Source organism: Lycium ferocissimum, chromosome 1 (assembly GCF_029784015.1).
Source record: "Lycium ferocissimum isolate CSIRO_LF1 chromosome 1, AGI_CSIRO_Lferr_CH_V1, whole genome shotgun sequence".
NCBI lineage: Eukaryota > Viridiplantae > Streptophyta > Magnoliopsida > Solanales > Solanaceae > Lycium > Lycium ferocissimum.
The window spans coordinates 66,016,829-66,030,729 of record NC_081342.1 but is presented as its reverse complement, the minus strand read 5'-3'; the positions used below and the strand labels follow the sequence as shown (position 1 = coordinate 66,030,729).

The window sequence follows — 13,901 nt, the reverse complement described above, 5'->3', positions numbered from 1 at the left end:
AGTAGGCGAGTCCGTTTGAATATCAAATATTATTTCAGAATTTAGCTCCCACATACACGTACGTAGAGGTGGCAAAATGGGTTAAAAATATGGTTATCCGCCCGATCCAACCCATTTTAAATGGGTTGGATACCCTATCCATTTAATATGGGTCCAATATGAGTCAACCCATATTATCCACTTAAAATACAGTAAATTAATGTAGAAATTTGATAAAACCCATAACATATGGAGTGTGTTTGGTATGAATCCCATGTGTCACGGCCAAAAAATGCTTAAAATATTTTCCTCTAAAACAAGTTCCTTAACCACCCCTCTCCTACTCCCCACCCCCACCACCCCTCATCTACCTCCTCCCTCCCCACCCCTATAACCACCCAGCCTTCAATTTGCTTCCCTATCACCACCTACCCCCAACCCTTACCTCTCACCTCCCTACCACCACCCCTATCTCTCAACTTTGCAAAACTAGACATTTTGTGAAAGTAGTAACTTTCAAAATAGCAACTTTGCAAAGTAATCACATTACAAAAGTAGCCGCTTTTTCAAAATATTACTATAAAAGTAGCTACTTTTCAAAAATAGTCGTGGGTAAAAGTATTCACTTAAGAAAATAGTCACTTTGTAAAAGTAGTCACTTTTAGAAAATAGCCACTTGTGAAAGTAGATACTTTTTAAAAAGTCGCTTTTTGAAAGTAGTCAATTTTCATGAATAGTCATTTTGTGAAAGTAGTTACTTTAAAAACTAATCGCGTTGCAAAAGTAGCCATTTTTTAAAATAGCTTCTTTGTGAAAGTATTAAAATAACCATTTTTTGAAATGTGCCATTTCCAAGATAGTGGTCAATTTTAGCAGCCATAGCCATTTTTTAGTGACACAAAAAATGGCTACTTTGTAAAGGGCCATTTTTTGAAAAATGACAAAAAAGTTGCTTATTTTTGCAAATTTGCATTTTCAATGCGTTTTCAAGAAATAAATTTTTGCAAAAATAACCATTTTTATGTCACTTTATAAAAATGGTCAATTTACAAAAAATAGCCATTTTTTGTCACTTTTAAAAATGGCTATTTACAAACATAGTCACTTTTTGGGGTTGTCTTCAAAGTACAAAGTAGTCATATATGAAATAGACGCTTGGGAGGGGGTCAGCGAGGGTCGGCGGAGTTACGCGTGATGATTTGAGTCAAAGCGGTATAACACAAGGCTCGGCGTCGACACAGTGATCGTCATAGTGATTCGTTGGGGAGGCGGTGCGGGGGTTGGGTGGATATTTTCCAAAAAAGATTTTCTTTGAAAGGTCGCCATTATTGAAAAGGTTCAAGTTCTATTCTTCCCACAAACGCTGAGGTGCAACTATGTACTGTAGATTGGATTTGTGGACAAAATGGTAAATTAATCTTCTCCATATCATATGAAGCCAACATCTTTGAAGTAGCTTTGGATAATATGGATAATATGGATATCCATATTATTCGACGGGTAACCCATTTTTTAACCGTGGTTAAATACGAAGTGCCTGAACCGATCCGCTTTTTTGTCAACCCATTTTCGACCCGACCCATATCCGACTCCGACCCAACCCGCTTACTTCTACACGACGACAGTGGAGTGTTCGGGATAGTCAGCAAGCGTAGCAGCTCCGATTTTCGCAGTTCACAACCCAAGAATTTGGTCTAAACTATGTATTTCTTCTTGAAAAGTTAATTGAATATGTATAAATTGTTAATTTAGAACCCAATAACTTAATCAAATTAGAATCCCGAACCCACAAGTTTCGATTCCTAGCTCCCCCTCTAAAATCAGGTCACACTACTAAAAAGCTACTATTTTCCCACTAAAAAATCTTCAGTGGCTATTTCCCACTGAATGTCGGTGGGAAAAACATAAATAGTAGATTTTTCACGTAAAAATTTATAAAGTTTCCCAATGTTTCAATGGGGACCTTAATTGCCACCATGCATTTTCCCAGCGAGATTGTTTAGTGGAAATAAGATGGGAAAATCATGTTTTATAGCACAAATTTCCCACTGAATGTCGGTGGGAAAAACCTCTTTTTCTAGTAGTGTCACTACTTTTACCGAATATGAGTCCGGACAAAAGTATTGGAAAACATTATTTACATATATTGATCTTGATCATCAGCATTTGCAAATCTTGAACTTCGGTATTTGAAATATTAATGAAATAGTGAAGTACAAGTTCGTTTTTATTGTCAAATAAAATATTCGAGTGTTTAATAAATATGAAAGATTCTTAATTAAATTCAGAGATCATGCAATAACGATTGAGATCTAAGATAAAAGTCAATAAAAGTCAACACTTTGCAAATCAAATTTATTGTCCTTGATTTCAGGATGGATCATTAAGAAGACATCAACACTCATCTTTTTGAATAATCCTTATATACGAATTTCTTTACTTTGAACCAAATGACCCCTTAGAGTATTAATCCATCACTGGAATTCGTTGATCTTTGATATCTGAGGATATCAACAAATTCATAGGAATCAGGACCTAAATTTCGACAAAAAATTACTCTCTCCATTTTAATTTATATGGCGTAACTTAACTGGGCACAAAAATTTTAATAACAAAAAGAAATTTTGAAATTCATGGTTTTAAATATGTTATAATATTTTGTGATTTTAAGATTTTTAAACTTGTTAAAATACGACATAATATTTTGTGTCGGTAACACTTTTGAAACTTGTGATCTTAAATATCTCATAACATTTGTGTGAGCATAAAACTTATCATTAAAGGTAAAATGGGTTAAGTTGTCTCCAATTTAAAAAGTATCATTCTTCTAAAATTGAATTATTAAGAAATTAGTTTCCTATGAAATGAAGGGGATCGAGAATTAATTAAAGTTATCCTCGACTTTGCATTGAAATGCCAAATGTTTCTCAATGCTATGTCCTCCATGTGAATCAGATATGTTATTCAATAAGATTTGTTTGTTAGAACCCTGATTTTTAGGCTTGGTGTTTGGTGATTTTGTGTTTGGCTGTTAAAATTATTATTTTTCTTGGAGGTCCACCATAATTTTTTTTGACCATTTTTTTCTTAGGCTTCAAAGAAATATTTTTGTGAGTAGTGGGAGTAGAAAAAGCATACTGTCATACTTGAACTTTCACCTTTTTGGTAAGGGTTCGAATTCCCACGTTGTAATCCTCTTCCCCTACCCCCTATGTAATAAAAAAAAATTAAAAAAAGGACGCTCTCGTCCGGTTGCAAAAATGTATTTCAACCTCATACGTTTTCTTCCATGCATATTCGCATTATCAACATCTCAAATGAAATTTCCTCTTGTTTGTGGTGCATATTCTTTTGAAATCACTTCCAAAAAGGTGGAAGTTTATCTATTACGCCACAAATAATAAGATAATATCTAATTTTAATATTCTGGGGCCTAGCAATCTTATTTGCTAGGGCTTACTTTTCTCAGGTCTAAAGGTTCTATCTACGAGGGCTGATTATTAGGTCTAGCAATTTCATCAACGAGGGCCCATGGTATGATTCTTGACGTGGTTGACTGTGTTAGGGTTTTGCCCAGATTTTCTACCATAATTAAAATTCCTTTCTTGGTGGAAAAGGTTTTTTAGGTGGAAAAGATCTCTTCCATATTTGACTCATACTTACTTGGAGGAAAAGTTTTGTATTTCTATAAATTAAGGATTTTTTCTTCACACAAAAAAACACAATATGATCCACAATGTAGTCACTAAAGAGTCTTGTTTATGGGGAAATTATTCTCTCCATAGTTTTCATCATTCTTTTATATTAGTTTTTGATTTGATATGTAGGCCAGTTGGCTAAACCATATTAATATATTATGCTTCTTTTTTAGTATAGTTTTCTTTGTCATCTAATTTATCGCCGTCAAGGTTTGCAATTGCATGTATGCTAGCTTCCGCATGACGCCCTGTTATTTCGATCCCAACAAGTGGTATCAGAGCCATGTTCAACCAATGATGAATTCAATAAGTGGTGTCAGCGCCAATCGTTCAGCCAATGATTCGGCGATTTTCAGGACATGTTCAAGGCTGTTTCAAATCAGGAGCAACCAATTTCATGATAATGAAGATTTTATCTAGGAATACTAGATGTGGAGATGAACTTCAACCATAATTTCAACATCCCTGCAACTGCATTTTTAAAAATAAAGCAAATTATTTTTAAACCAATTTTTAACCCATAATATTTTTAACCTTATTTTTAACCATGATGAAGACTTATGAAGATTAACAAGACAGATTGTTTTGTCAAGAAAATCCCGTGCCAAAAAGGGAGATTTGTTAGGGTTTTGCTCAGATTTTCTACCATAATTAGAATTGCTTTCTTGGTGGAAAAGGTTTCTTAGGTGGAAAAGATCTCTTCCATATTTGACTAATACTTATTTGGAGAAAAAGTTTTGTATTTCTATCATACAAAAAAACACAATAGCATCCACAATGTAGTCACTAAAGAGTCTTGTTTATGGGGAGATTATTCTCTCCATAGTTTTCATCATTCTTTTACATTAGTTTTTTATTTGATATGTAGGCCAGTTGGCTAAACCATATTAATATATTATGCTTCTTTTTTAGTATAGTTTTCTTTGTCATCTGATTTATCGCCGTCAAGGTTTGCAATTGCATGTATGCTAGCTTCCGCATGACGCCCTGTTATTTCGATCCCAACAGACTGATTATTACTTCTTATACCTGATATGGTTTAACTGAAATTAGTGCTCCTCATTATCTCTTTTTTGCACGTATATATAGAGACTTGCTCCAAGGAGTAAGACGGAGGAGCGAGTCGGTGATCTTATTAGGCTTTTAGGTTATTAAACTAGTATTAATAATGCAGTGGAACCAGTTTGATCTTGTTCGGGGCTTTAGCTGATCCGTATATGACTAATCCTTGCATTATGCGGCTTGTTGATCAACTCACTAAATTGCTTATACAGATAATTCATCTAGAGATATGATTATTATTGGGCTAGCTCAATTGTATTTTTAATAGTTAGTATTACCATTAAACTGCCATTCTCTAATGAGAAAACATGGCGTATGAGTTACCCTTGGAGATAGTGGCATTCATCATGAGTTCTTCCTTTTCCTTCTTTAATTAATTACTATGTAATTTTGGGATTTAATCGAGATTACGACCGTGACTATGCTTGGCTAGTTTCTTACTTCTTGAGTCATGAAGCTACATGAATGTCGGCATATGAAATTTGAATTGGCGATTATTGAGTTTACCATATTGGTTTGTTTATTTAATTCTGAGTTTAATCATTTTGCTGCGTAGCTAACAGTGAGATTTTAATCATTTTGCTGCGTAGCTAACAGTGAGATACTATGTACGAATCTTGAATTAAATTAGGAAGTGGGAATTTATGATTGCAATAGGATTAAATAGAACAAGTTTTTGAACCTAGGCATCAGGAAACGAATTCGCGATTAGGATAGACATATACTAATTGCGCTGCTTGATTAATTAACAGAATTTATTACTGCATTCTTGTTGATTCTAATTCTATAGAGATATAGGCATTAGGTTAACTTGAATAGGCGAGTACGGACTCGAAAGAATATTCCTACAAGCAATATCAGCCATCTTAATCGACAAACCAGACAAGTCACCTAGTCGTTCAAATGTGTACTCTACACAATTGTTAACGAAACCAGAACTTTTGACACTTCTCTCATTGATTTCAACCTGAGCTTGCATGTTTACGTTCGTTCGATTGTTCAATTTAAGTGCTTACTTCTATATTTTCTTAGTAGTCGCTAGAATAAATAATTAGTACGTATTTGTTTAATCTAGTGAATAGTTAATCATAAATCTCTGTGAGAATTATATTTGACCTCATCACTTTATTACTTGACAAGCGGTATACTTGCGCATACGTTCCCAAGCAACAAGGAATGCTTATCTTTTTTTCTTTTCTTATTCAAGAGTATTTATTACTGATTAATCAAAGTAAATAAGCAATACAACACAAAAATGATCCTAGTCACTAAGGAAGTTTTAAATTTTAGTTACAACTTCCATGAATTCTTGATCATTCTCCATTGCTTGCAAAGTCTGGGGTGAAAGACAAACTTCAATATCTACACTTCCTTCTTTTGCACCTGGAAATAAAGTAATTTTCCCATCACTTTTATTTGCCATCCCACTTCTCACACCAATTGGTTTTCCCCAACCAAAATCAGTAGAATAAATGTTATGCCTTGGAGTACTACCAATGGCCAATTTAGTATTCCCCCCATATACTGAGCCCTTACTGATTAAACTTGGATTTTCAACCCAACCTTTGTACATTTGCACCACTTCTTCAGATTGAGAAACAACCATCTTGTTCATTTGCATTGCAGCCCAACCTAACCCATTTTCCAGCAACTCCTCTGCAGTTGTCTTTACTTGCTTGAAATGAAGTGCATTTCCAAAATACCCTTCTGGAAGAGGTGGATTTAGCCTCGATCTTGTACCTGTTGAAAACATAATTAAGTACTCCTTATGTAGTTATGTCTCAATCCGTATGATATTATCTTATTTTTACTATGTCCAGAAAATAATGATACATCTCTATAGTTATTTTATACTACAAGTTTTAAAAATCTTTTTTTTTTTTTTTTAAAAAAAAAAAGTCTAGTCAAACATCATCTCTTGCATAAAGTGGATGGTGGGATTAAAAAAGTGCATTATCCCTATAGCTTAAACTTTAAGATGAGATAGTCACACGATTCGACACGGTTTCACAATGGTCTACAATCCTGGACTCAAATCCAACTGTGACAACCGATTATTGAGAATAACTTGCATGCGCTTAGCAAAAAGGAATAAGTCAAACCTACACACACGTGATACGACATGTGAAAGATATAATTAAGTGACTAAAAGTATATTTTTTTTCTCTCAGAGCTTAAACTTTTAAATGTAGTGACCATACAAAACATGGTATCATAACAGAACAAACAGAGGTGGTAAGTTTGACTCTCACCGACACGTGAAAAAAGACACTTAAGGGACTTCAAAAATATAATTAAGTAATTAAAAATATACTCACCTATGATAAGGGTGATGATGACTTCTTCCCCGCCATCAAGCTTACGACAACGAGTAACAGAGCGCCATAAATGAGCCAAGTAAGCTTGCAAAGATGAAATGGATTTAGTACCCATTTCAAAATTTGCTTTTTCTTTGAGCTTAGCTATATTTTCTTTACTAAGATGAAAAATCCTCTCCACCAATGTTGGAACTTCAACTTTTTCAAACAATTTCTCATCATCCAGCTTCAACGGAAGATGAATAGGAACTTCCATTTTATCGAGAAAATAACGTTCTAAAACTGGGAACTTGGAAATAACCTCGTACCCACGAGAAATTTCGGACCAAGAATTGAAGAAATGCCAAAAAGAAGTACCATCTACTAAGCTATGATTCATAGTGCACCCAATAAAGTACCCATCAACAAGTTCTGTAACTTGTACACCAAATAAAGGCTTAGTAACACATTCAACATTAAGAACATTATTGAGTGGGAAAAGAGTTATTAAAGTTGATGAAGAATGAATTGCAGATACAGTTAATTTTGGACTAACGGCGTGGGTAAATTCCACGCCAGCATTGTTACAGTTTATGAAGAAAGAAACTGTGTCATCGTCAGCGTTTTTAACGGCAGAGAAACGACCGGCTAAGGGAGGAAAAAAGTGTAAAGTGCGGGAAAGGGATGTTTTTAAGTGGTCAATGAATGATGATTTGATGACAAGGGTGTTTTTTTCTTCTTTTGGTTTGTAAAATAGGAGACCTTTTTGGACAGTGTTAAGAAGGAGGAATTGTAAATCCCATGGTGTCATATCAATTTTAGAAACTTTAGGAGTGTTGTTGTCAGAGATTGATTCATTTGATGTTGATCTAACTAAACATGTGGAGATGATTTGAACTTCTTCCATCTCAATGAAAAAGATTTGGGGAAGAATGAGAAGGGGTTTTGGCTGGGTTGGTGTGGAAGAGGTTTTGTGATTCCTTATATACACTCAAATGTGTTGAAAACTTTAGGCTAAATACGTCGATTATCTCTTCATTGTTTCAATAAATTTTATTTAGAAACACAAACTATAACATATTTCAATTGAATACCTGAACACACGACAAAGTGTTCATATATTAAACATTGCATGCTCATATTTTAAAAAAGTTTCTGCGTATATTCTCGAGTGTTCAATATGTCGGTAAGTTCATCACATAAAATATGTCCTGTCCTTTAACTATATATGCATCAGCATCAATTGAACAGGTCTGAAATTTACGGCTTATTGAGGCTAATTGCATAAAGGAGGAAGTGATATATTTTAAATAATTAACTTATCTAAGTAATGAGCGCTTGAGAACATATAAAGAAACTTGTCGCAAAGACGTAAGAAACCAGTAACCGGTCAAATCACAAAGAACATGTAATGAACATATAATCGTGTATGGTTTATTAAGGGATAAATATTCTCTATCAGAAGTTTCTTCATTTTTAAACGTCGATTCAAAACTCTAAACTTAATTTCATATTAAAAAAAGTAATCCTCACACAAATAACCGGTCAAATTCATTATTTACTTTTCTTAACTGGTATACATAGATTATATACTGATTATACATATATTATACACGGCTATACACATATTATACATATATTATACATCGGCCCACTATTTTTAATTTAAGTAATCGTTGGCCATTATTTATGTTTTTATTAATGTCTACTTTAAAAATGATTACCTTTCAATTATATATACCATGATGCCTAAACTTTGATTTCCCACAAAAACTCTAGTCATCCCACCCAACTTTTTCAACTTTATCGCTGAGGGAATATTTCAAAAGATCTGATTCGAAAGTTGACAGCACTATGAGGGAATATTTTATTTGCTTATTTATTTCATTTTGGAGAGTGGGGTGTTTGATGGTCGTTGTATGGCGTCGTAAGACACACTCCATTGCACAACATGATATAACAAAAATTGAATTCCTTTATTATAGGGGGTCATATTATACTATCCCTTGTTTTAATTTATATATCTTAACAGGGAAAAGTCGGAAAAGGGTCAAGATATGCTCCTACTATTGAAAAAGGTTTCATATTACCCGTCGTTATATTATCGGTCTATATATGTCCTTTAACGTTATAAAAATAGCTCAAATTTGTTGTTCTTCAATTAACCCCATCAATTTTAGCCAATATGACATGCCAACCCACCAGACCAACCCTGCTTCCATCACTATCCAAAATCACTAACACCTTCACCCTATATACCATCATCATCAACATAAACTGTCTACCTTAGACATTAAGATATTTCTTGTAAATTCGCGTGTTCTCCTATTGTGCAAAATCGTAACGTGCTTCGTCAGTTAGATATGACTTATGAGAAAGTTCTACAAGTAGTACTGTTTTCACTATGAAATAGTTAGAATCTAACATCTCCGGTGAGTTTTGATTAGAATTAAAAGGGAGCAGTAGTGTATTGACTGGCACCATAATTTTTTTTTATTTTTTTTTATTTTTTTTGTGTGTGTGTATTTTTTTGGAACATGTACCATACTTGCTTTGCTAGCAATTAAAGTATTCTCCAACCTTTATTATAACAAAAAAAATTAGCACCTTACCAATACATTAATCAATCAACTATACCTTTATCTCAAACCATTTGACCAAGAACATGAGAACGCACAAATTTCCAATACAAAGTAACTTCAAAATATTATAATGAAAGTTCAGTGGCAAACAACAATGTGATTAAGTACAATAGATAACAAAACAAGAACCAGAACACGTTGAAAGAATTTCCCCAGAATTTGGTATGACGAGGGGAGCAGTTTAGAAGAATTAATTTAATTTATGAAATAAATCAGGGGGTAATACCAATATATTTATAGACGCTTTATGTTGGTGGTGAAGGTATATAAAGTAAAGGTGTTGGTGATCTTGGATTGTGGTGGAAGAAGAAGGATTGGTTTGGTGATTGATATGTCATTTTAGCCAAAATGGATGGGCTTAGCGTAGGAAGGGCAACTTTGAGCCACTTTTATAACGTTAAGGCATATATGAACCAATAGTATAACGTTGAGAGCATATATGAACCGATAATATAACGGAGAGCAAAATTAAACCTTGTTCAATAATAAAGGCGCATAAAAGGAAAAGGGTCAAAAATATAAGTCAGATTTACCATCCGTTATGCTTTTGGCTCAAAACTACCCTCGCCGCTACATTTTTGGCTAAAAAATATTCTCCAACTAGCTAAATAGCTCAAAAATACCTTTCCTACTAGCGAAAACAAGAGAAGATGACCAATTTGCCCTTGAACTATTCGAAATAAGGCAATTTTGCTCTCCTTTCAAAGTTTGGGACTAGTGCTCTTAATTGTAAAGACTTGAGTAAAAAATTACATTGGAGATTATGAGATTACTTTGAATACTTTAAATGACAATTTGTATACAATGTCAATTTTATGTAATATAAAATTTAGTTACCATCAGTAATTTTTCAACTAAATATTTATTCGATTGTTTTCTTTCAAGATTATTATACTGGCCTCTATTGAAACTTGAGATGACTTAAAGTTACAATAAGTAATATAGTGTACCAAGGTATAATAGAATTTGATTTATTTTACACTATAAGAAAGAAGACATTTGCCAACAAAAATATTTTTTTTGCCATAGATAGACTATTGTTGCAAAAAATACTTTTGGCAACTAGATTTTTTTGTTGTTGCATAAACTTTTCCCATCGGCTGTTATTGCACGACGTGCAACAACTTTTTTTATTGTTGCCAAAAGTACTTTTTCAAACAACAGTCAATACTATGACAATAAAAAAAAATTATTTTTAAAAGATTCATATGCCAACAATAAAATTAAGTTGTTGTTAAATATTAAATTTTTTTAACTATATTATTTTTATTGCCAAAAGAGCTATTGCCATTTTTGTACTTTCTTGTAGTGTTATCGTATCATTCTTGAAATCAGTAAAATAAACCCATTACTATTAATATAGAGAAAAATTAAGTAATTACGTAAGAAAAAGTAGATGATATCATGTTTAGAAATAATAGCTCGTACCTAATGCATTAGGAAGAAGAAGAAAAAAAGTTATATGTCATCATTTTAATTTGTTAAAATGGGAAGTTTTTATATTTACTTATTTTCTTGTGTTGTTATTCCATTTCTTATACTTTCAACTCACACTTCCAAAAAAAAAAAAAAAAAAAAAAAAATTTAAGAGAATAAGGACAAAATTGGCTCATTTTTCCTTGGTGCCGTTTGGTCATAAATACCAAAAAAAAATTTACTTTTTTTTTGGAATTTTGGAGTTGGAGTTGTGTTTGGCCATAGTTTTTGAAATTGTAGTTTTTGGTGAAATGTAATTGTAAAAAAGTGAAAAAATAAGTTTTTTGAGTTTTTGGTATTCTAATACAATTTCAAGTTGTATTTTGAAATTTTCACCAAATGTGATTTTAAAAAAAGTGAAAAAAAATTCCGGAAAAAAGTGAATAATTTTTATGGCCAAACGGCACCATGTTTTGGAGCAACAATAAGAAACATAACTTAGTGTTTTCATCAAATACATAGAGATGTGGATTTTAACGAAATTCCCTATCAAAAGAGTAAGTCTTAACTCACTTTAGAATTTTTTACTTTTTTTCGAAAAGTTATTTCACTTTATTTGAAAATCAACGTTTGGGCAAGAAAATTTCAAATGCAACTTGAAGTTGGATTTGAAATTTAAAAAACATCTAAAACCTTGTTTTCACTTTTTCCACTTTCAATACATTCAAACAATCAAATATTCTTTGTAAAAACTATAACCAAGCACAATTCCAACTCCAAAATTTCAATAAAGTGAAAAATATTTGGTTTTCATGGCCAAAGTCCAAACGCCTACTTAAGCTACAAGCTCAACTGCTGCTTCACGTATTTTTCGAGTAATCCCGAATCACAATTTCTCAATCTCAATAGATTCAAATCTTGAAAACTAATAGTAGGATGTTCTTGGTCGATTTAATATAAATCTGTGAAATCCCATGAATTTGGGTGTTAAAATCTTGATTAGGGAGTGATAACTAGCTCAATTGTGAGATCAATCCTTACCTCAGTTATCCCTGTTAGCTCTGTTGATTATTGTGAACTACAAATTGAAAATTTCTTGTTTGTTTATTTAGTGATTCAATTCAGTTGGTTTTTTTATTTATTGAACCAAACATTAAACATTAGCATGTTGAATCCTTACTTTGGTTTGAAGATTAAAGTTGAAATTGAAAAACCTCCATAGCCACTGACCATGAAAATTTCCGGCAATGGTCGACAGCTTCAAGAGAGACAGTAAAAGGGAAAAAAAATGGAAACGAGAAAGAAAATGGGGTCGGGGTAAAAGAGGGACCGAGATAAATCGGGTAATTTTAATTAAAATCTTGGGATTTTAGTTGATTTGGGAGATTTCATCCAACTAGGGGTAGATGTGTGAAGTTTAATAACTCAGGGGTTTGATTGGCCCTATAATGAAATGGAAGACAAAGTTAACTAATAAAAGAGAGTAGAAGGGCAAATTTGACTTTTTCACAAAATATATACAATTTGTAAAACCATGCAATTGGCACTCAAAAAACATACAATTATATTGTTGTATATTGTATATATTTTGTCTATGTATTTTGTATGTTGTGTGCATGTCACTGTATATCCACTGCTACATTGAACCAGGATGGTTTTGTAGCCTAATATATGTAGCACGTGAACCCATGATCTATCCACCAAACTAGTTAGTATTTTATGTACATATTTTCTAAAACTAATCTAATATAATCGGTTGGTACTCATGCTGCACTTAATTGAATGCTAAGTTATTCACCTTGAGGAGCAAGCATCAATTCCCATTCAATACTTTCTTTTTTTTCCTTCGTTTAATGGTGCACCCATATTATAAAATTTCTTCACCCACCTATGCATTGAACATACAAATAATCAATCAAAAACAGCTTATTGTTTACCCCGAATTTTGGTAATCAATTGAATTTGTAAGTGAGGTATAGGATATGTGGATAAACTTTAATCTATTTTTGGTTTATATGGAATATATATATGGACTCGTGTGCAATGGTATGTATATATGCGTTAATAACTTGAATAAATACGTTGTTATATATGATTAAGTTAATGGTATTAGAAGATTAAGCTAAAGACAACAATATTCCACTGATTCGGGACAAAGAGAAAAGATATTTTGCTTTGCTATTACAATGCTCTAGAACTCAAAAAACTAACCTTCAAAAGTAGGGAAATGCCTCCTATTTATAGTTTTGCCTTATGAGCTTTGCATACAACATAAAACCTTTTTAGAATAAAGAAAACCCTAAAAGGATAAGGTTGGGCCGTACGGTCTGAAACCCGTACGGTTGTCGATACAATGTGACAGAACGATGTTGACGCGTGACAATTTTGTAACTGATTAACCGGACTAACGGCCACGATCAACTTGGTCATGCTGAAATCGGACTAACGGCCACGATCAATTCGGTCATACTGAAACCGGACTAACGGCCACGATCAACTTGGTCATGCTGAAACCGGACTAGCTGTGATGCGGAGTTTGGTCCGGGTATACCGGACTAAACAGATTTGTTTCACTTTTCTTAGAACAGTATAGCGGTGCAATTCCACCAAATCAGAAGGAAGACTCGTGACTAACGTCATCTCTTTTTATCCCCGGTCCCCGATCTCACCGATCTTGCATACATTCGGTTTTCACCGTATACACTTATACGTGTAAAGTTTTCTTCAATAAGCCTTTTCATTGGTCGTGGTTACCCCACTAAAATCGAAGTATATAACCCAATCACAAAATGTCTTCTCCACCCATC

At 33.2% G+C, this 13,901-nt stretch overlaps 1 protein-coding gene across 1 annotated transcript; it reads right to left on the bottom strand.

Moving 5' to 3' along the window:
• Positions 1–5,925: 5,925 nt before the first annotated feature.
• Positions 5,926–8,101, bottom strand: LOC132030688 (uncharacterized acetyltransferase At3g50280-like). Its single transcript, XM_059420420.1, has 2 exons — positions 7,058–8,101; positions 5,926–6,479 (listed from the first exon to the last, which is right to left on the bottom strand). Exons 1-2 carry the CDS (start codon positions 7,941–7,943, stop codon positions 6,019–6,021), a joined length of 1,347 nt encoding a protein of 448 aa, XP_059276403.1. The 5' UTR covers positions 7,944–8,101; the 3' UTR covers positions 5,926–6,018.
• Positions 8,102–13,901: the final 5,800 nt, after the last annotated feature.

Excerpts from the sequence above, each read along its gene's own strand:
- LOC132030688 (XM_059420420.1), bottom strand. The coding sequence starts at position 7,943 with ATGGAAGAAGTTCAAATCATCTCCACATGTTTAGTTAGATCAACATCA. Across the intron at positions 6,480-7,057 it reads CATCATCACCCTTATCATAG|GTACAAGATCGAGGCTAAAT; the intron begins GTGAGTATATTT and ends TGTTTTCAACAG.